Source organism: Acanthochromis polyacanthus, chromosome 11, assembly GCF_021347895.1.
Source record: "Acanthochromis polyacanthus isolate Apoly-LR-REF ecotype Palm Island chromosome 11, KAUST_Apoly_ChrSc, whole genome shotgun sequence".
Classification (NCBI taxonomy): Eukaryota; Metazoa; Chordata; class Actinopteri; family Pomacentridae; genus Acanthochromis; species Acanthochromis polyacanthus.
Genome location: NC_067123.1, coordinates 38,884,814 through 38,911,588, shown reverse-complemented (window position 1 = coordinate 38,911,588; position 26,775 = coordinate 38,884,814). Strand labels below are relative to the sequence as shown.

The 26,775-nt window shown below is 40.6% G+C and overlaps 1 protein-coding gene across 1 annotated transcript; it reads left to right on the top strand.

Moving 5' to 3' along the window:
• Window positions 1-59: 59 nt before the first annotated feature.
• On the top strand, window positions 60-25,772 carry skic2 (SKI2 subunit of superkiller complex). The gene is made up of 29 exons (XM_022217181.2): window positions 60-175; window positions 520-638; window positions 2,027-2,148; window positions 2,947-3,064; window positions 3,243-3,357; window positions 3,481-3,555; window positions 3,679-3,732; window positions 3,831-3,991; window positions 5,481-5,636; window positions 5,805-5,950; window positions 7,120-7,266; window positions 7,356-7,440; window positions 7,530-7,636; window positions 7,777-7,923; window positions 9,003-9,099; window positions 9,188-9,400; window positions 10,223-10,333; window positions 10,446-10,557; window positions 10,700-10,818; window positions 12,051-12,182; window positions 13,559-13,696; window positions 13,776-13,880; window positions 15,022-15,151; window positions 15,230-15,356; window positions 17,040-17,250; window positions 18,904-19,014; window positions 19,893-20,111; window positions 21,754-21,894; window positions 25,406-25,772. The coding sequence occupies exons 1-29, from the start codon at window positions 163-165 to the stop codon at window positions 25,604-25,606; spliced, it is 3,732 nt and encodes a 1,243-aa protein (XP_022072873.2). The 5' UTR covers window positions 60-162; the 3' UTR covers window positions 25,607-25,772.
• Window positions 25,773-26,775: the final 1,003 nt, after the last annotated feature.

The following is a 26,775-nucleotide window of genomic DNA, read 5'->3' as shown; positions in this document are numbered from 1 at the left end:
TTTTTGAAAATTACTAGCACTTATACAGTTATTTTTTGTTCCTTTGTCGGCGCCACCTAGCTCACTTTGCTAGCAACTTCCGCTTTCCGATTTTAGCAACTTCCGAGTCGACAGCAGCAGCTACTTGGTGGCAACTTTCAGCTTTCACTTCTGTGCGGGGCCATGGACAGAATTAGTAAGTTATGATTTACTGAATGTCACGTCGACTCCTTAAATATTTACATGTAATTACAATACGTTTCTTTTAGCTAACGGGTCTTGCTGGCGTAGTTTGTGATGATGTGGCTAACAGAGCAGCCAGCTTTCTGTCAACCAGTGCATTCAGCACTCTCATGCTCACAGACTTCATATTCAGACAGTTAGCCAGTATTTCTAATCATATATGTTCGGTCTTTGTTGCTCACATACAGTCAGATGGTTGAGTTAGCTTGAAGGACACTTCTGTCTGGCTGCAGCCTGTGTGGATTTGGATCATCTTTACTGTGTTTTAGTCCATTCACACTGTTGTTGTTTCTGCAGATGTGCCCCCTGCGGGCCCCATGGACCTGTCGCTGTCCCTGCTGGAGATGGGATGCTCAGGCAGGTTTGAGTTCATCACACACCCCATACCAGGCCAACCATTACCTCCACAGAGCACAGTGAGTACAAGAAAACAAGAAATGTCTGCGTATATTGTATTTCTCACTTATAATGCCATATATGTCATATTGTGTTGAGGTTTGGGGAAATACATAGAGAACATATAATATACAATTAAACTCCAGAAAAGAATTATTACAATAATAAATAAAGCCTCCTATCATGAAACTGCCAATACACTATTTATAGAGTCTTCTATCTTAAAATCTTTACATACTGTGGACTTAAAAACATTAGAAATACTATTTCGAATGAAGAATAAAAGTCTTCTCAACTGTATTCCACAATTTTTTAAAGTAAGAGAAAAAAAATGTTTCATTTAAGAGGGCTGGGTGTGTTTGAAAAAGGTAATGTGAGAACTAATGTTATGTACAGATGTGTTTAATATTTGGGTGTTATATTATGGGATGGATTTAGTGATGATTTGAAACTGTGTAGATCTCTGTTGAGTTTCAAAAAAGCATTGAAAGGGAAAATTACTGACGTGAAATGATTACAAAGAATAATTTGGAGTAAATCTTGTTTTGTTTTTTCTTTTTGTCTTTTGTTTCTTGTTTTACTGATATTCTGGGTTATTTTATGGATTGTACAGGATAGGCAAAATAAGCCTCACCTTCAGCCTGTTCCTTTTTTGGCTACAGAGCTTTTTTCATTTTTCTTTTCTTTTTTGTGAGAAAAAGAATGTTACTGTAAGATTGTATAATAATTCTTTGTTGGCTGAATGCACAAAATGAAATTATTGTACTGTAACATTGATTCATTCATCCAGTAAAACCATTCTGTCTCATGAAGGATTGCGATGTCAGTTGCTTATAAAAGATTTGGCTTTCAAAAGTTTATTAACTCTCTCTCCCCCAAGCAATTTCTGAGCCTTTTTCTGCACTTTTCCCCTGCAACATAAAATCCTGCAGCTCTATGGAAATAGCACAACATTGACTAGAAGTAGAGTTAACTCACAGATGTTTCATGTGTCGTACAAACCAGGTAGAATGTTATAAACCATAAAAATAGAAGAAAACTGCATACAATTCTATAAAGACTGAATCACAAAAATTGAAAAAAAAATAGCTGGAATCAACATGCATAATATTTTCTCACTTGTTTTTAAAATACTGGGTAAAAATGGTGACTCTACTTAATATTAATATTTTATTATTTACATTCCACTCTTGTTTAGACCTTTTGTTAAAAGATAACATGTATATTTTGTCCACGTGCATTGATAAAATCTGTTCTCCTAACTGTTTCAGTCATATTGGATTTGACTTCTTGTATTTTACCTTTTAGCAGACAGTGGATACTAATCATGTAATTAAGGGCATAACCTCCTGTCGTGTTTTTGTGGTTTCTGTGTCTTTTACTGAATATCTGGCTTCCTCCTGCTCAGCTCCCTCATGGCCTTCCTCCCACCAGCCTGAACCTGGAGACAGAAGTAGAGAAACGGTTTTTACGGGACCCTGCATGGCTTCCGATACACGACACCGACGCTGCCTTCCAGAAGTTTCTCAAGTACGTGTGACTGTTGATTTTCTCATTGTTTCTGCTGCTAAAACAAAACCTGAAGGTAGAGATCCATGACCTATAGGGCTGCAACAATTAACCACCTAGTTTACAGCTTTTGAATACATTGTCAGCTATTCTGGGAATCAGTTAATCTGCTTAAGGCTCTAAATTTTCGAAGCCTGGCTCCTTAAAGGTGAATATTTTCCTCCTCTGTGGCATTAAACTGAACATCTCTGGGTTACTGACAAAACAAGACATTGAAGGCTGTCACTTTGGGAAATACTGTTCTGCATTTTATGCACCAACAAATTAAAAAAATATTCAAGAAAATAATCAACAGATTAACTGACAATTGAAGTACTTGTTAGTTACAGCTCTATTGAACTATTCATTGATTTGACTGAATAATTAAGGAACTGTAATCTGTCATTCCATGCCTGTTTGGAAACTCTAAAATGACTTTACATCGTGTAGATCAATCCTTATCAAAAAGAGACAATTACAGGATGTTCTAATTATTAGTGCAGTGCATCTGTTTACTTCAGTTCATTTTCTGTAATCTTTCTCGGTTTTAGTATCAGTATACAGTCAGTTTACACACATTAGACACAAACACTTTTAGAAACTTACTTTTTGTACTTTGTTATTTCTTTCTTTTTGTGTATATTCCACTAACCTTTGTTCATCGTATTCTGACAGAATAATTTCCTCCGGGATGAATGAAATAGATCTTATCTTAAATTTTGAACAGTTGATGACATTTATTTGCAGATGATGTAGTTTTTGTGTTGCCTCCTTCTCCAGGGTGACTCAGAGAAATGTTAACGTCGACTCTCTGCTCAGCTGCACCACGTCGCCGCTTCATTCTGGACTTTCTGTCGTCAGAGATCCGACCACAGGGATGCTGCTGGACTTCACAGAGGTGACGTTTTGGCCTTTTCACAAACTACAACACTGCAGCTGCTGATTCTGTCGCCTGTATTTGGCAAATCTAGTCTCCTTTTTTTTTTTAAAAAGTAGAGCAGTTTTGAGGGCAGACACTTTACTGATGCCCTGTTCTATAATGTCTCAGGTCTGTTCCTTATTTCCTTCACTTGCAGGTGTTGATGGAGAACACCGGCCTGTCGGCAAAGAACTCGCTGTCGTTACAGCGACAGCCTGGACCTCCTTCAGAGAGCCTCAGAGGAAGCAACACCAACTACCCCTTCCTCCCCGGTGAGATTTGGTCATTCAAAAATAAAAATCTTTAGTAATCTATGCATTCTTTCTTTAGTTTAGATGTTTGCCAGTCAAGTGTTTTCATTTCTTTGGAATATATTTGTTGTGATTTTTTTACAGGAGGAATGGAGGAACTCACTCTGGACCAAATCAAGAAGAAATCTGAGCTGGAGGAGGAAATAGACTTTGAGAATGGTAATCTATTTATTTATTTATTTATTTTACATTTTCATCGGCATCTTTGTAGAACAATGTCAGAGATTCTCTTGTTTCTTTTCGGCTCTTTATGATTGAAATCTTCTTTTTCTTTTCTCATAGATTTACTGAAAATTCCACCTGGGCTCAAAACCGGCATGGACTTCACCGACAAAGGTTAGATATCATTCTGTTTCATGTTTAATAAGAACTCCTACATGGTTTTTAGGGGTATTGATTTAATTTTTTTCTTTTTTAAAATCCGTATCTTGAAGACGCCAAAGTAGCCAAGCCGGAAGTCAATCTCATGTCTCTTCTGGAAACGCTGGACATCACCGATTTGCAACCTGAGGAAGAGGAGCATGAGGAAGGCAAAGGAAAGGAAGAAACACCTAAACTACCCAGAACAAACAGTCTGGAGGACCTGGGCATCAAGGTAGCTCACTTATTTCTTCATCTTATATAACTTATATCCGTTAAAGTACGTTTCTTCAGCTTACAGTTGACACTAACTACTCCATATTTCACTCGTGAATGCGCACCAAATCTGCATAATTTTCCATTTAGAACAAGAAAATGGATTTGTCGTAGGATCACAATCATGTGATCGTCAGCAGGCAGCTGAGCACTGAAGTCTATAGTCAGTGTTTAGGTTTAATTGTTTGTTCCCCAGTCAGTGCCTCAACGTATCACTGTTGGAAAGTTTCTGTTTTATTACTAGATAGATAGATAGATAGATAGATCTATAGATGGATAGGTAGATGGACTATAGACGGATAGATAGATAGATGGATGGATAGATAGATGGACTATAGATGAATAGATAGATGGACTATAGATGGACTATAGATAGATCGATAGATAGATGGACTATGGATGATAGATAGATAGATAGATAGATAGATGGACTATAGATGGATAGATAGATAGATGGACTATAGATAGATAGATGGATAGATAGATAGATGGACTATAGATGGATGGATAGATAGATAGATGGATGGACTATAGATAGATAGATAGATAGATAGATAGATAGATAGATGGATGGACTATAGATGGATGGATAGATATTTGGACTATAGATGGATAGATAGATAGATGGATAGATAGATAGATAGATAGATAGATAGATAGATAGATATAGATAGATGGACTATAGATGGATGGATAGATATTTGGACTATAGATGGATGGATAGATATTTGGACTATAGATGGATGGATAGATATTTGGACTATAGATGGATAGATAGATAGATGGATAGATAGATAGATAGATAGATAGATAGATAGATAGATAGATAGATAGATAGATGGACTATAGATGGATGGATAGATATTTGGACTATAGATGGATAGATAGATAGATGGATGGACTATAGATGGATGGATAGATATTTGGACTATAGATGGATAGATAGATAGATGGATAGATAGATAGATAGATAGATAGATAGATAGATAGATAGATAGATAGATATAGATAGATGGACTATAGATGGATGGATAGATATTTGGACTATAGATGGATAGATAGATAGATAGATAGATGGACTATAGATGGATGGATAGATATTTGGACTATAGATGGATAGATAGATAGATGGATGGACTATAGATGGATAGATAGATAGATGGATGGACTATAGATGGATAGATAGATAGATAGATAGATAGATAGATGGACTATAGATGGATGGATAGATATTTGGACTATAGATGGATAGATAGATAGATAGATAGATAGATAGATAGATAGATAGATAGATAGATAGATGGACTATAGATGGATAGATAGATAGATGGATGGACTATAGATGGATGGATAGATATTTGGACTATAGATGGATGGATGGACTATAGATAGATAGATAGATAGATGGACTATACTGTACTGAGGTCCTGTTCTCCTCCTGTCTTCAGGATGCTGTATCATCCTCGACTCGTGTAGAGAAAGGAAAAGAGGAGAAATCAAAGCCAAAAGAAAACCCAGAGGAGAACCAGAAGTGGGCCATTCCTGTGGACGTAACATCACCCTGTGAGGATTTCTATAAACGCATCCCCAACCCAGCCTTCAAGGTGGGGACTCTAGTTATCATCCACTTAGCTAAAAATATGCCTGTTGGTCTCTGAACGTCACACTCCCTGCCACCTCCTCATTTATTTACTGTCTCTGTGATGAATCACTGCTCTTTGGCCGAGCATCCGGCGCTAACCGATGTGTTTCTCTGCCCTGCTCTGCTTCAGTGGCCGTTTGAGCTGGACGTCTTCCAGAAACAGGCTGTGCTGAGGCTGGAGGCTCACGACTCTGTGTTTGTAGCAGCGCACACATCAGCAGGCAAAACGGTGGTGGCCGAGTACGCCATCGCTCTCTCTCAGAAACACATGACGAGGTGTGTGTTTGTCGGTGCAAATTAATTTCCTCCGGCCTCCCCGTGTGGATAAACGTACAGCTGTTCAGCGAGTTGTTCCAGGAACGGCTGAAGGCGGCTGTTAGCTCACCTAGGAAGTTAGAAGATGGTACAAAAGACGCAAGAAATTAGGTGTAAATGCATCAGATACCATAATGTCACTGTCATGGACTCTACTTTTATTGTTGCTTTGAGATGTTTCTGAAGATGGATAGATAGATGGATGGATGCCTTATCAATCCTGAGGTAAATTCAAGACAAATACTCAGACATTGAAATAAAACAGTAAATGTATTCTACTATAAATGAACAACAAGGGCAGGATGAAAGATGCTTTGTCACATATGTGTTAAAATTAAATGGTGGCCGTTAACAGTTTTAGCTAAACTGCTATAGACCTGTCCTTGTAGGGGTTTCTATGGCTACCTAATGTTTACCTGAAACCAACAGGAGATGAATGAAGCTGAGCTCAGTCTTTACATCTTAACTTTTGACACGACCACTGGGTGGTACTAAAGTCAAACACTGTAAAGTTCTCCAGAAGCAGCTCAATGGATTGAATATAGAAAGACTTTAAAGAAAGCAGCAAGAGATAAGAGAGTTATTTCTTTAGTTTTCTGTTATTTTTTGGATCACTGATGTGGCCGTGATGATGATGATGATGATGATGATGATGATGACGATAACATTTGTTCTTACTGTCATTGCTGATGTCAAAAATAGTGCCTTTTTAAAAAAATATAGGACCCAAGTTTACTCTTTTATTCGTTTTCGAAAGAAATATTTTTAATCTGAAACATTCTTATTGGTCCTATTTTTTTAGGAAAATTAAGTCTTAACCAGGAAAAGCTCGCTGACAGACATAAAACAGTTTAAATTATATTTACATAAAGATTAAGAGCATGTTGACGGGTCGTAAAAACACAAAATATATAATGAAACTGGTTCTAAAGGGGACTTTTAAGATAAAGGGCTTAAAGAATAGAGTAAGATTGCAGCTTCTAGGTAAAATATAGATATGATGTGTGAATCAGTAGCTGACTTTCTTTACATGTTGTTAGTTTTTAGACAGATTTATCTGAAATCAAGGGTCTCATTAGTGTCAAAATTTCCCATTTTCCCATTTTGATTCTCTCCCTGGTCTTTTCCAGAACCATCTACACGTCTCCTATCAAGGCTTTGTCCAATCAGAAGTTCAGAGACTTTAAAAACACTTTCGGGGACGTTGGACTCCTGACGGGCGACGTGCAGCTCAGCCCTGAATCTTCTTGTCTCATCATGACCACAGAGATCCTCAGGCACTCAAAACACTCCTCTGTTGTAATTATTAGTGACATTTTCATTAAATACGGCTTCTAGATTCCCGTCTTTCGCTGTCGTCTCTCAGGTCGATGCTTTACAACGGCTCAGAGGTCATCAGAGACTTGGAGTGGGTGATCTTCGACGAGGTTCACTACATCAACGACGCCGAGGTCAGAGGAAGTCCACCACACGTTTTCCTCCTGTTGTCTGATAATGGCTAGAATAATTGTCTTGTTTATCTCCTGTTTGTTTTCCTCAGAGAGGGGTTGTGTGGGAGGAGGTTCTGATTATGCTTCCCGATCACGTCAGTATTATTCTCCTCAGCGCCACGGTGCCGAACGCTCTGGAGTTTAGCGAGTGGATCGGGTAGGTGCAGCCAAAACAGAACAGAGGCTGCGTCTATTTATAGTCCTCAGACTCGCACAGATCTGCTGAAAGCTGAGCTCCTAGCATCAGTTGTGTCTTTGTCGTCTTTAAACCTCTCTCTTATCACTTTTCAACCCCAGTCGCATTAAGAAGAGGCACATCTACGTGATCAGCACCGTGAAGAGACCGGTGCCTTTGGAGCATTATCTGTACACCGGAAACAGCACCAAGACCCAGAAAGAGATGTTCCTGCTGGTGGACGCCGCAGGAAACTTCCTCACTAAAGGGTACGGCATTTCAATAAGTAAAACCCCCTTTTAGACGTGGATCGTGGTCACTTTTCTGGAAAAGTTGCATGACTGAACCATCGCCTTATCAGATGGGCACACAGAAGAAGTAATCAATGAAGATATAGGAGACAAGTCAGAGCAGTCACTTAAAATAAATACTATAAATGACAGTAAATTAAATGAATAATTAGCTACATTAGCACGGAACTCAAACAGCCTAACTCGGCGGGTTGAAAATTAAAGAACAAGATTGAGGGTTAAAATTGAAAGTTAAAAAAATTAGAGAATTAAAGAATTAGAGAGACAACATCACACCAAAGAACCAGGCAGCTAAAAGTAAAATAAAACCAGAGAGAACATCTAAAATAAACAGGACAAAAACAGAATAAAACACTAAAACTAATTAAACCTAAAAGCAAACCTCACATAAAAGCAGATCTGTAAAAGTGGGTTTTAAAAAGTGATTTAAAAGAAGCATTTTTTTCACATTTTAGCAAGAAAATTCGTCCTAAAACATCACGGAAAGATTTGTTTGCCAAAATCACAACACACAAATCAAAATGTCCATGAAAGTAAAACTTTACTGCAATGAAAATAGACCCTAACAGCTTAAAGATTAATGATACTCACCAATAATTAATGAACATAAGCAGTTTTTCTTCCCTGTACGATATTAATAGGAGCTGAGGTTTGTTGCTGACGGCTGTTTAGGACTCTTTCCTCTGAGTTTATTAAATACCAGCAGCATCAGACGACTCTCCAGAAAGATTCCATGTTATTGTACTACATTACAGACAGAGATCAGTCACCAGATTAATTGATGATGCACGTAATCGTCAGTCAGCACCACAGTAAGGTATGTTTTCTGTCCTTTACCTCACTCAGGACTGATTTACTTCAGTTTTTTGAATGACAAATTTGTGTGCGTACTTTGATTTTCTGTGTTTTTTTATGTCAGAATGAAGTCGTGAAAAGTGAGCTCTGTTTGAAGCTGACAATGTTCCACATCGCACGTCTGAAAAGGTGTTTTCATTTGGTATTTTGAGCTGTTTCTCATGAAGGAAGATGTGTTTCAGGTATTACGCAGCTGTCGATGCCAAGAAGGAGCGCACCAGCAAACACGCCCAATCGTTTGGCACCAAAAACAAATCTCAGAACACCTCAGCTAGTCAGGTAATGATTCCCTTCTGTCGTCTCTCTGCCGTTTAACACCATCCTGGAGTTTCTGGGTCTTATCCTTCTCTGCATTTCTTCCCTCCAGGACCGAGCGGTGTGGCTCACCCTCCTTCACTTCCTGTCCCAGCGGCAGCAGACGCCGGTCGTCGCCTTCACTTTCTCCCGGACTCGCTGTGACGAAAACGCCCGGTCGCTGGACTCCATGGACCTGACGACGTCTATAGAGAAGGCCGAGATCCACTCCTTCTTCCAGAAGAGCCTGAGTCGACTGCGAGGAGGAGACCGGCAGCTGCCTCAGGTAAAGACAGTCAGCAGGAGCTCAGTTATTACAGGCTTCTTTCTGAAGCGATGGGGCGCTCTGCTTGAGTTGTAATTTCTTCTTTTATGTGAATATTTAATCATCGTCTGGCATCAACAGCTCCCCGAGGTACAGTGTTCATCACAACAGAAGGATAGGAAGAAGATTCTGTCTTTATAGAAAGACAGAAAGTTTACAGCTATTGCTGAATTTTAATTCTTGTCCCAAGGTGGGTTTTTACAGGCAAAGTGCTGTTAAAATATACAACTTTCATTGTCATAAAAGCACAATAGAAGTACAGTTAAAAGCTCATATACACATATGCTGCTCAGAAGTTTGGGGTCGCCCAGACAATTCCATGTTCTCCATGAAAACTCCCACTTTTATCCATGTGCTAACATAACTGCACAAAGGTTTTCTAATCATCAATGAGCCTTTCAACACCATTAGCTAACACAATGTAGCATTAGAACACAGGAGTGATGGTTGCTGGAAATGTTCCTCTGTACCCCTATGGAGATATTCCATTAAAAATGTCCACCTAGAATAGTCATTTATCACATTAACAATGTCTGCACTGGATTTACCATTCATTTAATGTTATCTTTATTGAAAAAAAAACTGCCTTTATCTGAAAAATAAATACATTTCTAAGTGACCCAAACTTTTGAATGGTAGCGTACAAGACGAGTGATGAATAAGGAGGAAAAACAGCAACTAAAATGTCTGCGACTGCATGTGATCACACTTAGATTTATTTCTGTGTTATCTGTGCAAAAAGAGCAGAATACAGTAATGCAGCTGGAGACTTCCTTCGTTTAGATCTTGCTCATGAGGGACCTGTTGAAAAGAGGAGTCGCCGTCCATCACAGCGGGATTCTTCCGATCCTGAAGGAGGTCATCGAGATGCTTTTTTCTCGAGGTCTCGTCAAGGTGAGTCAGACGGGAAGATTTATTTAAATCAGAAGATGTCCCACTTAGATGTGCCGCAGTGTTAGTCACAAGAATAATAAGTGCTTTGTGTTCTCGTCTTCCCGTCTCTCAGGTGCTGTTTGCCACCGAGACGTTTGCGATGGGAGTGAACATGCCCGCCAGGACCGTGGTGTTCGACAGCATCAGGAAACACGACGGCACCGGCTTCAGAAACCTGCTGCCAGGTCTGACGCTTCCTGTCTGCCTTTCCTCGCTTTCATCTGAACCAACATTTGTCATTCTCTTTCATCTCCGAGGATGAATTGGAGTTGAGGAAAAACAGCAGTGTTTCTGGTTTCTCTTTCATGTGCTGAACTCTGCTTTCAGGTGAATACATTCAGATGGCGGGCCGAGCCGGCAGGAGAGGTCTGGACGCCACGGGGACGGTCATGATCCTCTGCAAAGCCGGCGTTCACGAGATGGCAGATCTGCACGTCATGATGCTGGTGAGGCTTCAGAAACCACAGCGGTGCTTCACCTGGGATCACATTTCATTCTGCTTTCATTGGTCTCCTGGTAACCACCTCCAGATGTCTGCAGAGGAGATCGGCCTCTTGTTTGCTTTGGCTCGGATTCAAAGAAGGTGTAGCACGCCGAGTTATTCATTCAACGTTTAATTACACGGCTGAGTGGGCTATTTTAACTCAGCCTTCCTCTGTGCCAGTTTGGATGGAAGCGTTTTGATTTCAGTAAGCTCTGCAACACAAATCATTTTCCTTTTATTCTGTTTTCTTTCCTCTGAGAGGAGCTTTATCTTCTCGCCTAAATGCAGTTATAGCCAGAGCCTCCTCCTCTACAGATGGTGCAGAATTATTTCATGTTTTTTTTTTTTTGCTGTAGTCTTTTCTTAAGTGTTGCTGGACTTTTGAGGCTGATAATGTTGATTTTTGAGAGTCAAAGATTTACTTTATACTCAACTAGAAATAGTCAGTTGTAAAAACCTTCCCTTCTTAAATCACACGATATGAAGCCAGCACATCTTTGCACTTTTAAACTGAAAGCAGTTTCTGTTTCTTTCTTTGCTCTTGTCACATTTTTACTCACTTGGAGCTAATTTTTCACTGCACCATAAAGTCCAGCACAAACATGGTTAAAAGCAGAGAAAACTTAGAAATCTCTCTGCAGTATGACAGAGTTATTTTTAGTAAGAAACACCGAGAAGTTGAGTTTCTGTTACTGATACTGGGGGTAAAATGATGGCTCTTCATACTATATATGATTTTAGTTTGTTTCCACACTTTTCTCCTCAATGCTCTTTGCTGTTTTGGCCAGTTTTTAACTAAATATATATAGAATAAAGTGCTTTTGAACAATAGTTTAATGAATTTTTAGGCTTAGATTTGATTGAAACTTTCAGACAGAACCACAAGTCACACATGATGAGTTCGAGGACCGTCAGAAAGTTGAAAATCTGATGATTCTTCCTGTTTTTACAGTTTCTGCTCGTGATAATATGTGTAATTTTGGCAAATCTTTTAAAACATGCCGGCTAGTTTTGGAGCTCAAAGGGTTAATTTAGTTGAGTGAAAGAAACTTCTCCTAACTTTTAGAAATCACATCGATGGTTTCTGTTAAATATCAGACAACTCTCCAGAAAGAGTCCACGTTGTCGTCAGTCAGTCTTTTTGCAAATAAATGCCATTTCCGTGCTCACATCCCCCGTCTTTGTCTGTCTCAGGGTAAACCTACCGTCCTCCAGTCCCAGTTCAGACTCACCTACACCATGATCCTCAACCTGCTGAGAGTCGAAGCTCTCCGAGTGACCGACATGATGAGGAGGAGCTTCTCTGAAAGCCACAGAGACACTCAGGTAACGAACTCCAGCAGAAAAGAAAAAACGCTTAGTCAGAATCACAACCAGGAGTGTTTCATTGACAAGCAGGTTTTTGTACAAACAAGGAGTCTGACTGGAGTTCCAGTGCATAACAGTGAAGATATAGATTTTAAAAATGCTGCCAGTCAGTAGGAGATAGATAGATGCTTTATTAATCCAGAGGGAAATTCCAGAGAATTATGAGTCACAGAAATGCTTTCAGCGTGCAGAAATGTGAAATTAGTCACCGGAAAATGAGAAAAGTTGCATAGTATGTAATTTAAATAACTTTAAACGTGACAAAGAATGATAATAATCAGATTTAAAAGCTGTGTGTTAATGTGTTGCAGAGATTCAGAGTCTGTGGTTTAGAGAGGTTTAAGAAGCAACATCCATTCTCTATACACCGCTTTATCCTCACTAGGGTCATGGGGGGTGCTGGAGTCTATCCCAGCTGACTCAGGTGAAGGCAGGGGACACCCTGGACAGGTCACCAGTCTGTCACAGGGCTACATATACAGACACACAATCACACTCACATTCACACCTACGGACAATTTAGAGTAACCAATTAACCTCAGCATGTTTTTGGACTGTGGGAGGAAGCCGGAGTACCCGGAGAAAACCCACACATGCACAGGGAGAACATGCAAACTCCATGCAGAAAGATCCCAGGCCGGGATGTGAACCGGAGATCTTCTTGCTGCAAGGCGGAAGTGCTAACCACTACGACACTGTGCAGCCCAGCAACAATGCAGGCTGTTAAAAACTGCTAGAATCAGTAAAAAGTCTCGGTTTTCTGTTCTCCTTTTGTTGTTGCTGCCTTTTATTTCCCTCTGATCTCTCTTCTGTTTTTGCTCTTTTGGGTCTTTTTTTTTTTGTGATCAATTATTTTTATTTAGAAAAAGAAAAGCATGGAACAATTAAACAACAGTGATGCAACAAATTATAAGCACTTCTTCTTCAACAATTTTTAAGATGAACTCCCCCCCCCTAATTTGCGACATTCCCTCCCTCCCACGATCTTCTGTATTGTAGGTTCAAAGTTTTTTTTTTAAGTCATGATGAAGAAAATAACACATCTTTTGCTACAGATACCTCTAGTGTCGCCTCCTTCATTCCATTCCCACGGTTATCCACACTTATTTTATCTGTTGCTGTTTCTTATTGTCTGCCGGACCCCTCGATTCAACCACCTTTTGAACCTCAGCTGCCTCTGTAAATGTTCTTGGTGGGCTTTTGTTCCCCACCGTATGCCAGAATACCAATAAACACCCACTACAGCAAACTTCCAAGGACTAAAAGTGACATTTCTTCAACACAGCTGACAGATGTCTTTCCCTTTCCTTGTCCTGATCTTCCTCCTGCTTCAGGCCCATGAGAAGAAGATCATCCAGCTGAAGCAGACGTTGTCCACCCTGGCTCCTCTGCACGCTGAAGGCCAGCTGTCCGACATGTTGCCGTACTACCACACGGTGACGGAGCTGCGAACCACCACAGAAGCCCTGCAGGTACGTTAAATACGAGATCAGATCCTTTCAGCTTCGACCGGCCGCTTCTTCATCGTCTGCATCACCGTGTTTGTTCCAGAGGGCCATTCTGGAGTCTGTGAACGGCCTGAAAGCTCTGTCTGTGGGGCGGGTCATCGTGGTGAACAACAAACAGCATCTCAACGCCTTAGGAGTTATCCTGCAGGTGGGTGTGTGCTCATGTGTGTTTGGAGTGATCACGCTTGGCTTTTACAAAACATAATTCCAAGTTCAGTTCAATACACTACAGAGATAGAAGATAGAAGATTACATCACTGAATACTCATTAGGGCTGCAACTAACGACGTGTCGACTAATCATCTGAGCACGATACGTCATGAAAAGTGGAAGTGAGCGTGCAATGCAACAGAAATCAGCGTCCGACCGGAGCGCGGAACACGGACGGACGGACGGACATCGGTGCTGCATCGTGCAAATATTATGTATGCACGATGCAGCGTGGAGGTCCGTGTTTAGATACAGCTGTATAGTAAACGCTGACATCCGTGTTTACGATAGATCGCGGATGTCTGCGCTGCATCGTGCGTACATAATATATGCACAATGCAGCGCCGATCTCCATCTGTGTTCCGCGCTCCGGTCGGACGCTGATTTCTGTTGCATTGCGCTCTCACTTCCGCTTTTGATGACGTATCGTGCTCAGACGACTAGTCGACGCGTCGTTAGTTGCAGCCCTAATACTCATTACCTCTATCAGCCATCTTAAGTATGTTTATAGAGCTACAGAGGGGACCCAGATAGTACACCTAAGCTCCGTTTATGCATGTTTCCCTCCTACAACAACCTGTTATAACTCACCTGCTTTAATGGAAACCTGCTCCCTCCCAGAGTCTCATTAAACTTGCGTCTTATAATTCAGACACTTTGCCGTCAGCGCCTGGCTGGATACTTGACTTCTGTTGGGTTTCAGAGCTGAGTAGCACCTCATACTGTCTGACTCCTGCTCATTTATTTCTATCTCTGTGTCTCTTTGCTAAATAGAGCAGCGTCAATAAAACCCACTGTGCTGCTGAGTCACAAAAGAAAGAAAAGAAGTGAATCAGACTCTTGTTGGGTCGTCTGTGAGACTCAGCACCATGAATTTACCCTGATGAAAGCCTCGGATATTTATTGTCAGCAAACTCCACTCCAAAGTAGAATAAAGTAAAGGTTGCTGAGTAGACATCCACTCAACCTGGACAGGTGATTGCATGTGCATCGTTTGTGAGAAGAATCCGACTCATCAGCGCTGCTAAACTGAGCTGCCGCTGCGTTTCCTGTTCCCACATCTGCCTCCTCTGTGGCAGGTGTCCAACGACTCCGTGAATCGCACCTTCACGGCTCTCGTTATCTGCGAGAAAGGCAACGAGGAAGGAGACGGAAGAGGCCACGCCGCCCTGCCTCACCTCTACAACACGGCTCTGTTCGTACCTGAGGGTAAGTCCACGGTGTTGCTGCTTCTGCACCGACTTGCAGAAAGTTTGACTCTTTTTTTCCTCCTTCATTTTTCTTCAGGGTCCTGCAGCCACACGGTGCAAAAGTTGAAGCTTCAGGACATCACGGCCATCACAGTGAAAACCCTCAAAGTGATTCCAGACAGGATCATTGACAACTACAACAAGAGGCAACAACCACGATTCAAGTACGTCCGCATTTCTTGTTGATGTCTTTGCTTAATATAGGACGGTGTAAGTTTGTAAGGATTCATTTAAAGGAGCCTCGTAAAGTTTCTGACGAGTCGTAGCTCTACGGAGCAATTGCAGAACTTGATGAATTTGAAAGATTCGGGTATCGTAGTTGACATTTTTGCTGTTTTCAGGCCTAAAGTCAACATGGCCGCCCATAACTAAACACCACATGACATTTTTACAGAAAGATTCTTCTAAATATTATATATACAAACGAGTAAAATTGAAATTGAAAGTTATCTCTAAACATATCGTAGTAATATACACAAAATGACCACAAAAAAACTAAAATGCCCATAAAATGGACCAAAAAAGAAACAAAATGAGCACAAAGACACACAAAGCAGGCACAAAAATGCACAAAATGATACAAAGAATGACACAAAATGACCACACAAAAACACAAAATGAATCACAGGGACAGATAATTATCATATAAAGACACAAAATGATGAGAGACACACAAAATAAATACAAAAAATTGCAAAATGACAACAAAAAGACCTTAAATTGTCAAAAAAAGACTGAAAACGGCTCCAAAAAGGCACAAAATGACCACAAAAAGACCTAAAATTGCCACAAAAATGCCTGAAATGCCCACAAAATGGACTGAAAATGACCAGAAAAAGCCAAATGAGCAGGTCATGTGATCTGGAATGAACACACTTCCTGGAGAGGTGTTTTTGGAACGGGGAACTTAGTGGAAAGTGATTTCTTGGACACAGATACAATGTATTAGGCTAGCCGCGCTAGACAACCCACGGCAACGCATTTAATTCTCTGCCAGGGTGGGTCTAGTTACCCTCCATAAGGCTCGAGGTTGGATTCTCCTAAAACTGGCCGGACCAATCACCATGAAGTGTAGAGTCAGAAGGCGGGCGTAACTAAGTGACGACAGAGGCGCGACGATTCTGACAGAAACAACCGGAAACAATAAACAGTTATCTTTGGACTCGGCTTTGGCCACAGCCCTTAAAGATTTGAAGCTAAAATTCAACTTGAAAGATAAACAAAGGACGGCACTGAAGTGTTTCATTGAGAAGAAAGACGTATTTGGACTTATGCCGACGGGATATGGCAAATCCTTAATATACCAGTTGGCTCCGCTGGTTGGGAAGCTAATGGGATTTAGCCACAATCCGCCGGCGCTCTAGGAACTACGTCAGCCTATTCGTTGCGCTGACTGGTTGTATACCTACCCAATTGCTGCAGAGTGATTTGAAAGACAACCTTTTAGCCCGCCTCCCTCCCTGTCGAGCGTTCCTAGACCCTTGTGCCTTCAGAACATGGGTCTAGCGCGGCTAGGCTAACAATGTGTTATTTTCCGTATAAAATTTGATATATTGGCAAAAAAGGAATATCTGTCATGATTAGATTAGAACACAGTCCAAACTGTTTCTGAATCAGCTCATTTTATTATTGTTTAGCTCATTAGAAGGTGGTTGGTGTTAAATTCAGACGGTTATTTAGTTGACATTTTAGTGATTTCCAGTCATTTTTGATTAATAAGTGATTGTTTCCATAATAACTTAAACCGTTGTATTTCTGCATTTGTCACATTCTGCTCAGCACTTCCTTCTCTCTTCTCTCCGGTCTTCTTTTCTCACCGTTTTCGTCACCAAATCCTGCTCTTTTAGGTTCGACCCTCCCGGCCAAGCCATCTCCACGGCGACGCAGGAGCTGCTGCGATTGGCCGAGGCAAACCCGGGCGGCATGGCGACCCTGGACCCCGTGAACGACCTCGGGCTGAAGAGCGTGGAAGTGGTGGAAGGCTCCATGAGGCTCCGAGCGCTGCAGGACAGCCTCAAGGAGTTCACCTGCATCCACTCACCCACCTTTGGAGAACAGGTGAGCGTCTGTGTGGTCCAGGTAGCAGTCATGTTGTGGACCGGAACAAAACAAGTTCTGCAGTTATCAGAACTCATTTAATCTTAAGATGAATGCATGTGTCAACTGCATGCTACACCTGTAATGCCATAAATCAGAACAAAATGAAGATAATCAGAGCTTGAGTTCTTTATTTGTTTTACGAAAATTAAAAAAAAAATGGAATCAGCCTGTACAACATTTTTCCAAATGCCCATCAGTGGTATCATCACTGGAAAAAATGGTGACTTTACATTCAACTATTTATGTTTTTAATTTGATTCTGTAGTAGGGGTGTCCAACATGAGGCCCGTGGTCCAAAAGTGGTCCTCCAGAGGGTCCAATCCGGCCCTCAAAGTGGAAAAATTACAGAGAAGACATTAACTGCAGATTGTAAATTAGTAAAACTATAAATTTAAAATCATTTCTAGAACATGACAAGTTGTTTGGATCCGAAAGTAAAACGCTAGATTGTTCTTTTGTCATTTTGTGTCTCATTTTTGTAACATTTTCTCTCGTTTTTGTTGTTTTTAGTCTGATTTTGTTGTTTGTCTCATGTTTTTGTCATTTTTGTTTCTCATTTTTTTTCACAGAAAATGAGTTAAAGAAACTATTGATTTCTAAATTAAATGTACAGTTTAGTGATTTTCATGTTGTATTCTAGTTTTAGGCTTAGATTTGTTGGCATTTTTGTTCCATTTGAGCGTCAGAAAGTCAATAATCTGATGCTTTTTCTCTGATTTTCGTCATTTTGGTTGTTTTTCTTTAGCTTGTCTTTCATGTTCAGAGGTTTGTGGACAGGGTGGTTCTGTTTAAGTCTCCAGAACAGAAAGTAAATCAGTTTAATCTTTTCTGAAGTCACGGATTCACGGCTGCTGCTGTTCACATTTTCAATCACTGATTCGTCCTCCAAGAAAGCACTCTTTCTGAGTTATTTATATTTCTGAGATGCTCCTCAAATTCAAACGATAAGACAAGTGTTTCAGTGTTTTCTAATGAAGACATCAGATCCCTTTTGTGCAGCGGTTGAATATTTATGCAGCTAATTACCATCAAACTCTTACATAACACTCTTATTTCACAGTTGTCCCCTCTTTGATGCCGTCTCTCATTTCGGTACCAGTTTTCTTTAATCTTTCCATCATCTCTCCTCTGTTTTTTTATATTAACATCAAACTCCATCCTGAGATCTCTGCAGCCTCTGCGTTGTCTTGGCCTGTTGTCGTGGCAGCATCACTGAGCAGATAAGATGCTTTCTATAATTAAACATATAGGCTCATAGCTGCAGCTCAGCTTGACTCACACCCATGAAGCTCCTCATTGCTGCAGGATAACGAGCTCTTACTCACTCTGTCTGCTCTTATCGCTGTACATTCTCACCTTCCTGCGTCTGAATTCAACACTGTGGCTATTAGAAATCGATGGTCAACGCAGCACACGGCACAATGCAAGCTGTTCCTTTGCAGTAATTATCCTCAGCGGGCTTCTGTATGAACCGAGATGCTCCTGTGTGATGGAAATGAGAGCAGCAATAAGCGGCGTTTCTAAAATACGACGCGGCGTTTCACTGAAATCGGGTCAAGTGCTGCTGTACAGTCAGGCGGAGTAACGCTGGTGTTTCTGTTTGCGTTTCAGTTTGCTCGGGTTCAGGAGAGGATGAGTGTCGAGGACGAGTTGGAGCGGCTGAGATTCCTGGTGTCGGATCAGTCGCTGAGTCTGCTGCCGGAATACCACCAGAGGATCAAGGTTTGGATCCACTGGGTTTCTGTCACAGAGACTGGCTGAAAATTAATAATAAATAAGAAGGAAGGAAGGAAGGAAAGAAGAAAGGAAGAAAAGAAAAAGGAAGGAAGGAAGGAAGAAAGGAAAAAGACAGGAGGAAGAAAGGAAAAAGAAGAAAGTAAAGGAAGGAGGGAAAAGAAGGAAGAAAAGAAAAAGGAAGGAAGAAAGAAAGGAAAAAAGATAGGAGGAAGAAAGGAAAAGGAAGGGAGGGAAAGAAGGAAGGAAGAAAGGAAAAAGGAAGGAAGAAAGAAAGGAAAGACAAAGGAGAAAGACAAGAAAGAAAGGATGGAGAAGGAATGAAAGAAGAAAGGAAAAGGAAGGAAGAAAGAAAGGAAAAAAGGTAGAAGGAGGAAGAAAAAAGGAGAAAAGATCGGAGAAAGGTAGAAGAAGGAAGAAAGGAAAGACAAAGAAGGAGAAAGACAGAAGAAAAGAAAGGAGGAAGAAAGGATGGAGAAGGAATGAAAGGAAAAGGAAGGAAGGAAGAAAGAAAGGAAGAAGGAAAAAGATCGGAGAAAGAAAGAAAGGCAGAAGAAGGAAGAAAGGATGGAGAAGGAAGGAAGGAAGAAAGGGGAAAGAAAGGCAGAAGAAGGAAGAAAGGATGGAGAAGGAAGGAAGATGGAAGGAAGGAAAAAGAAAGAGAAGATGAAAGCAAGAGAGAAGAAAAACAATAAAAGAAAACAACAAACAGCTGGAATCTCCATGACTTTCAGGCAAGACAAGATGGAGATCGGCCTGTAACAGCTGGTTCAGAGCCAGAGCCGCTTTTAAAGAGAAGGATGAGTATATCTGAGTCCATCTTGACTGATTTTGATCAAACACTCTGAGGTTTTCGTCTCCTTCAGGTCCTCCAGTCTCTTCAGTACGTCGACGCCGGTGGAGCCGTGCAGCTCAAAGGCCGAGTCGCCTGTCAGATCAGCAGCCACGAGCTGCTGCTGACCGAGCTGCTGTTCGAGAACGTCTTGAGTCCGCTGGCGCCGGAGGAGAGCGCCGCCCTGCTGTCCTGTTTGGTTTTTACCCAGAACACTCAGGTGGAGCCGCACATCACCAACACGCTTCAGGAGGTGAGGAAGAAGTTGTAGGTTTTCGCTTGTTTGTCATGAAAAGCATAAAAATTAACCATCTGAAGCTCAAAGTTGGGACTAAGATTGAAAGACGTGTTATCTTTAACGACAGTCCTCCAAAGTACACTATTTAAACAGATTTTCAACTTTCTGACAGTCCTTGAGTCACAAAACTTATCCAAATCTGAGCCTAAAATCATGATATTTCATTAAAATCACTTTATTCTACAGGTCTCATTTACAAATTGCCAAAGCTAACTGTTGGATTCAACCAGATTCTGTAAAGAAATTTAAATTCTGCACTTCTTTGAGCATTCAACCAGTAGTCACATAACAAACACTCTTAGATTTTACACAAAGCAGATTATGAAAACAAATTAAACATATTAAAACTCTATACTATGAAACGTTTCCATTTACTACTGACAATGATGTAAATGTTGATTCCGCACGTAAAAGTTTTCATCACAACTTCCCAAAATCCAGTGCGACGTGTTTGAAGTGTTTATTTTGTCGCCTCAGCTTTCAAAAACCCACAACATCCCAGTGTCGCTGGTTCGAGTCCCAGTGGTGACCTTTGTGGCTTTCTTTGCTCTTTCATCTAATAAAAGTTTTTAAAAATCCCGAAAAAAATATCAAAAAGTCATTCATTGTGCATGAAAGGATATCTGCATATCTTCACGTTTAGCTGGGAAATGGCGATTTTTATTTTGACTTTTGCAGCATTTTAATTAAGTTTCACTTAATAATGAATGTCTTCTTTAATTATCAGTGTTGATGTCAAGTTTTTGTTCAGTAAATGATCAACTAGCTGATTATCAACATGTTTTATCTGCACACATTCAGTGTTGAGTGTTGAAAACGTGGAATTAATTATTGGCTTTGGTTTTTTATTTAAAATTTTCCCTAATATGAGTCCTAAATGATACTACTCCATGATTGGTCAGCTAGCCAGTTATCAGTTCATTATTTCAGCACTAGTTAAATATTTAAGATGTTTCATTTCATTCATTTTCATTCATTTAATCATTTTTCTTTTTTTAATTTTGCAGCTTTGTTGTTCGTCACAAAATACATTTTCAGTCCTCTCTCCTTCTAGTTGTGGTTGGTCTGTTTCCATAGAGGTGCAGGAGTTCATATTGAGGTGAAAAATGAACACACAGTGAGTAAAAATGTGACGGGAGCGAGTAAAATGGCCAGAAACTGCTCGGAAGGTTAAAGCGAGTGGACATGGTGTGACACACTGTGTAGACTTCACCCACAAAGTCACTCAGATCTGAAGCCTAACATCCTGCAGAAAGGACAACAAGAACACTCCACCTGAGTCATCCCCGTCACCCAGTAAATCACTCATCCTCCTTTGCTGCGTCAGTGTGCCGAGCTGCCCGACATGAAAGTGCTTTATGAGGGCTTGAATTAATCATGACTTAAGTGGCGATTTCTAAGGCTTTCTGTCAAAAAACAGCCGAAACACAGCAGCACAGTTTGTGGAACAGATTTCCTGGACATAAATGACAAGGTCACAATGTTAATGTGAAGCAAGGAGCAGCTTGTAAAACTGAAATGTGCGTGTCAGACAGTTGTTTTTTTTAACATTTTTATCCCGTCCAGTCGTTCATCTGTTCATTCCTTGTCCTTCCAGGGCATCGATAAGGTGCTGTCGGTGGCCCAGCGGATCGGGGAGCTGCAGAGGGAATGTGGGATCAATCAGACAGCTGAGGAGTTCGTGGGCCAGTTCAAGTTCGGCCTGACGGAGGTGGTGTACTGCTGGGCCAGAGGCATGGTGAGGTTTGACGTCATATCGGCATATAGATGTGATCAGGGCACGAAAATGAAGGTGTCGAGACGTAGTTGACCAATTTCAAAGACTGTATCATAAAGTTTGTAGATATGGCACGTGCAAGCAAAGCATTTTTCAGAGTTACAGTGTGCTTTATATGGAAGTAAAATGTCTTAGAAAAATACTAAAGCATAAATTGATGTGGGGCTGGAGACACCGTTTGTCCGGTTGAATAGCATACATTTTGTTTTGGAAATGAGGCGCTAGTGAAGGTCATGAACAGACTCCTGGATTGAAGTAAGGTTGAGTTGAAGGGTAGATGCAGCAGAGGGAATTGATGGGCCAGTGGAGTATAGAATGGTGTCATCAGCGTAGAGGTGTATCCAGGAGGCATCAATAGATTTGGCCACATCACTAATGTAGATGGGAAACAAAGTTGGGCTCAAGATGGAGCCTTGAGGTACACCCTTAGCGATGATCAGAGGTTCTGGCATAGCTCAAACTGGTGTTTTTAAAAGAGGACAAAATATATAGAAGCCAGTGTAAAGGGGCTGAAACATACTGAGAGCCAATATAACAAGACTAAAACATACTGGAGTCGGTTTTATAGGCTGAAACATACTGCTAGCCAATAGAAAGAGGATAAAACACATCAGGAACCAGTTCAGCAAGGGTGAAACACACTGTCTAGATTTGATTTTAGCCTGTAGAATATTAATGTTGGGAATGAAAGAGAGTGAAGAGTCCAGCCAGAGACCAAGGTATTTGTAGGAGCTGACGACCTCCAGATCTGAGCCATCTCCACAGGTGATCTTTGGAGGGCTGGAGATACCGTTTTTTCCGGTTGAATAGCAAACATTTTGTTTTCATGGAACTGAGGCGCAAGCGAAGGTCATGAACAGACTCCTGTGTGTTGTATTTTCCTTGCTGTCCCATCCCTCCCTCTCCTCCCATCCCTCCCCCTTGCCCTCCTCTGTCCCTCCAGCAGCAGGCAGATGGGTCCCCCCTATATAGAGCCGGGTTCTGCTCGAGGTTTCTTCCCTGTTAAAAGGGTGTTTTCCTTGCCACTGTCGCCTTTGGGCTTGCTCTGGGGGTCAGGCATATGGGTTCTGTAAAGCGTCTTGAGACAATTTGATTGTAATTGACGCTATATAAATAAAATTGAATTGAATTGAAATTGAATGGATTGAAGTAAGGCTAAGGGGAAGGGGAGATGCAGCACAGTGAAGTGATGGGCCAATGGAGTAAATAATGGTGTCGTCAGCATAGAGGAGGGAGTTGGAGTTGATAAAGTCCAGACCTGAGCCATCTCCACGGGTGATTTTACACTTTTACATATTTTCTATTCATTATATGTAAAGTGAAATATTCCAAGTCTTTTTTTAGTTTGATTATACCTTACAGTATCTCAAGTTACTAGAATAGAAAAGAACCTATCAAGAACCAAACACAGTAATACCACAGTCAGCACCATCTGATAGTAGTTTTGACTCATGAATCTCTCTTCAGTCTTCCAGTAGATGCTTTGTTGACTAAAGAAAATGGCGAAAAAGGCCTAAATTATTTCACTTTATATGTAATGAGTCTCCAATGTATAAAATCTTCGCTTTTCACACCATTCTAATTTTCTGAGATGTACTAGTTTGTCATCTGTGGCTCTCAAAGCATCTTTACAGAGTCTATTTTGACCTCTGATGGATTGATTTTAGCGTGCTTTTTACATGACTCTGGTGAGTTTGAAGCTACAGAATATTCACACTGCTTTATCTCGATGTCGGAACAGTTTTCTGAGCGTTAGAACTCCCATTTTCCACATATAAGTCTGTCCGATCTGCACTCGGTATTACATCGCACAGCCGTCTCAGTTAATGCATCGTAAAGCAGTTAGTCACCTCACATAACCCCACTTCAAACTACACTATCCCTTTAATGCAGGTGTAAATGTATGCAAACCATGCTGATGTGGGATCAGACAGACGCCTGTACCTTGTCAGGAGGTGGTTTGACTCAAGCTGCGATCAGATCTCAGGAAAGTGTAAATTAAATCTGTGGAGTTTGGCCGCTTCCTTCAGAACATGATCCACTTAAATCCAGCCAGCGAGATGTCAGGGTAACCTGCTCTTCCTCTGGTTCCTGCCTGATGTGCATACTAAGATCAGAACATGTTCCTGATAGAGAGAACCTCCTTACAGCTAGATGTCAACATCCAGATATTATATCAAGATACAGATTACATGTTAATAAGAGCTGACAATGAGAGTGAGGATAAATGTAAGACAGTAGTAGTCGACTCGGCCGATAATCAGTTTGTCCCTAGTTTTTATTACGCTTCACTTCGCTTACAGACTGTCTTATTGGAACAATCCTCACTTTGTCCTTGATCGATAAAAATACATATACCGATAATTGGGGAAAATGCCAAATATCGGCCCGATAATCGACCAGGCCGATAATTGCTATAAGTCTAGGTTTTATTGCACTTTACTTCACTTACAGAGCGTCTTATCAGAACAATCCTCACTTTATCCTCACTTTTTTCCCAGGTTATATTACAGCTGCCTTTTAGCTTAGCCGCTAGCTGTTAGGATAGCCTTAGCCACTGTGAGAGAAGCTAATTTTCTAGTTTGTGGCAATGGTTTTTGTTTGTTCAGGTTTTGCAGTTTCTCCTTGAGAAACATTTCTGAGACCACAGAGTGACGACAGACAGAGAGAGGAGGCTGCATCAGACTTGAAGTAGCGCTTTTCGTTTATCAATTATCGATCAATAAAAATACAAAACCTGAATGAAAGTGAGGATGAAGTGAGGATTGTTCCTAAAAGACACTCTGTAAGTGAAGTAAAGTGCAGTAAAAACTAGGTTTATACCAATTATCGGCCTGGTCGATTATCGAACTGATATTTGGCATTTTCCCCAATTATCGGCATCTGTATTTTTATTTTTACCTATTATTGATAAATGAAACATGCTACTCCAGATGTGAAGCAGCCTCCTCTCTCTTGTCTGGTCTCGGACTGTTTCTCAAGCAGCAAAAACCAAACAAGAAAAACAAACCAAGAAAATATTTTCTCTCACAGTGGCTAATGCTATTCTAACGTCTAGCGGCTAAGTTAGAGGGCAGCTGTAAAATAACCTGAAAAAAGTGAGGATGAACTGGGCATTGTTCCTAGAAGACACTCTGTAAGTGAAGTGAAGTGTATTAAAAATTAGGTTTACAGCAATTATCGGCCAGATATCGGGCATTTTCCCCAATTATCGGTATCTATATTTTATCAATCGATTACAGATAAATGAAGTAGCACATTTAATTTATCAATTGTCGATTGATAAAAATAAAAATACTGATAACTGGGGAAAATGCCAAATATCGGCCTGATATTCAACCAGGTTGATAATTGCTATAAACCTTGTTTTTACTGCTGTTAGAAACATTCCTGCCTTTGCTCTACAGATTTAACAGTTTATCGATAGTTTGGTTAGAACACTTCTAAACCACCTCGTCCTCTTGTGTCCCAGCCCTTCGCAGAGATCGCCCTGCTGACGGACGTCCAGGAGGGGACGGTGGTCCGCTGCATCCAGCGGCTGGACGAGGTGCTGAAGGAGGTCCGTCAGGCCGCCCGCATTGTGGGAGACTCGGTCCTGGGCAGCAAGATGGAGAAGGCGTCGCTGTCCATCCGCAGGGACATCGTCTTCACCGCCTCCCTCTACACCCACTAAGACGCTCAGGAGGACGCTGGAAAGAAAGACGGAGGAGGTGGACGTGTGCCTTGATGTTTACATGAAGACCATGAAGAAGGGACTGATTTTAACCAACAGACCAAATGAGCATGGAAACATGGATTGTAATTTATTGTACAGGAATAAAATCTGTATTGAAAATGTTTTTGTTCTGTTTGAGCAGATTGTTCTATTTATACAGTCATTGAAAAAATGATCAGACTGCCCTTGTTTTCTTCAATTTCTTGCTCATTTTGATGTCTGGTATCACTAAAGGTTTATTACATGAAGAATACAATGAAAATAAGAAATTTGACACAGAATGACTAAAACGAGACACAAAATGGCAAAAACGAGACAAAAGACAAAAATTAGACACAAAATGATAAAACAAGACAAAATGACAAAAACGAGACAATATGACAAAAGTGAGACACAAAATGACAAGAACGAGACAGAAAATGACAAAAATGAGACACGAAATGACAAGAACGAGACAGAAAATGACAAAAATGAGACACGAAATGACAAGAACGAGACAGAAAATGACAAAAATGAGACACGAAATGACAAGAACGAGACAGAAAATGACAAAAATGAGACAAAATGACAAAAATAAGAGAAAATGACAAAAATGAGACGAAATGACAGGAACGAGACAAAAAATGACAAAAATGAGACACGTAATGACAAGAACGAGACAGAAATGACAAAAATGAGACGCGAAATGACAAAAATGAGGCACAAAATGACAAGAACGAGACAGAAAATGAAATGAAAAAAATGAAACAAAATGATAAGAACGAGACAGAAAATGACAAAAACAACAAAGAACGGCAAAAATGAGACAAAAAATTACCAAAAATTAGACACAAGTCACAAAATGACAACCAAGACCTAAAGGACAAAGACAAGACAGAATAAACAAAAAGACACCAAATGACAATAACTAACACAAACACGCCAGAAATGAGTTGATTATTATCAAGAAAACCATAGAACATGTCTGATATCAGCTCTTAAATTAAACTCTTATGTGACATTTTAGTTGTTATCATTATATTTGTCCAAACAAATGGACCTTTAGTGACACCAGTCTTGAAAATGAACAAGAAATTGAAGGAAACATGGCTGGAATAATCATTTTTCCATGGCTGTATTTTCTATTT

What these genes read in the sequence shown, in the direction of transcription:
- skic2 (XM_022217181.2), top strand. An exon ending in TGCTGCTGGACTTCACAGAG is followed by an intron (nt 3,065 to 3,242) that starts GTGACGTTTTGG and finishes CTTCACTTGCAG; the next exon opens with GTGTTGATGGAGAACACCGG. An exon ending in ACTGCTGGGCCAGAGGCATG is followed by an intron (nt 21,895 to 25,405) that starts GTGAGGTTTGAC and finishes CTTGTGTCCCAG; the next exon opens with CCCTTCGCAGAGATCGCCCT.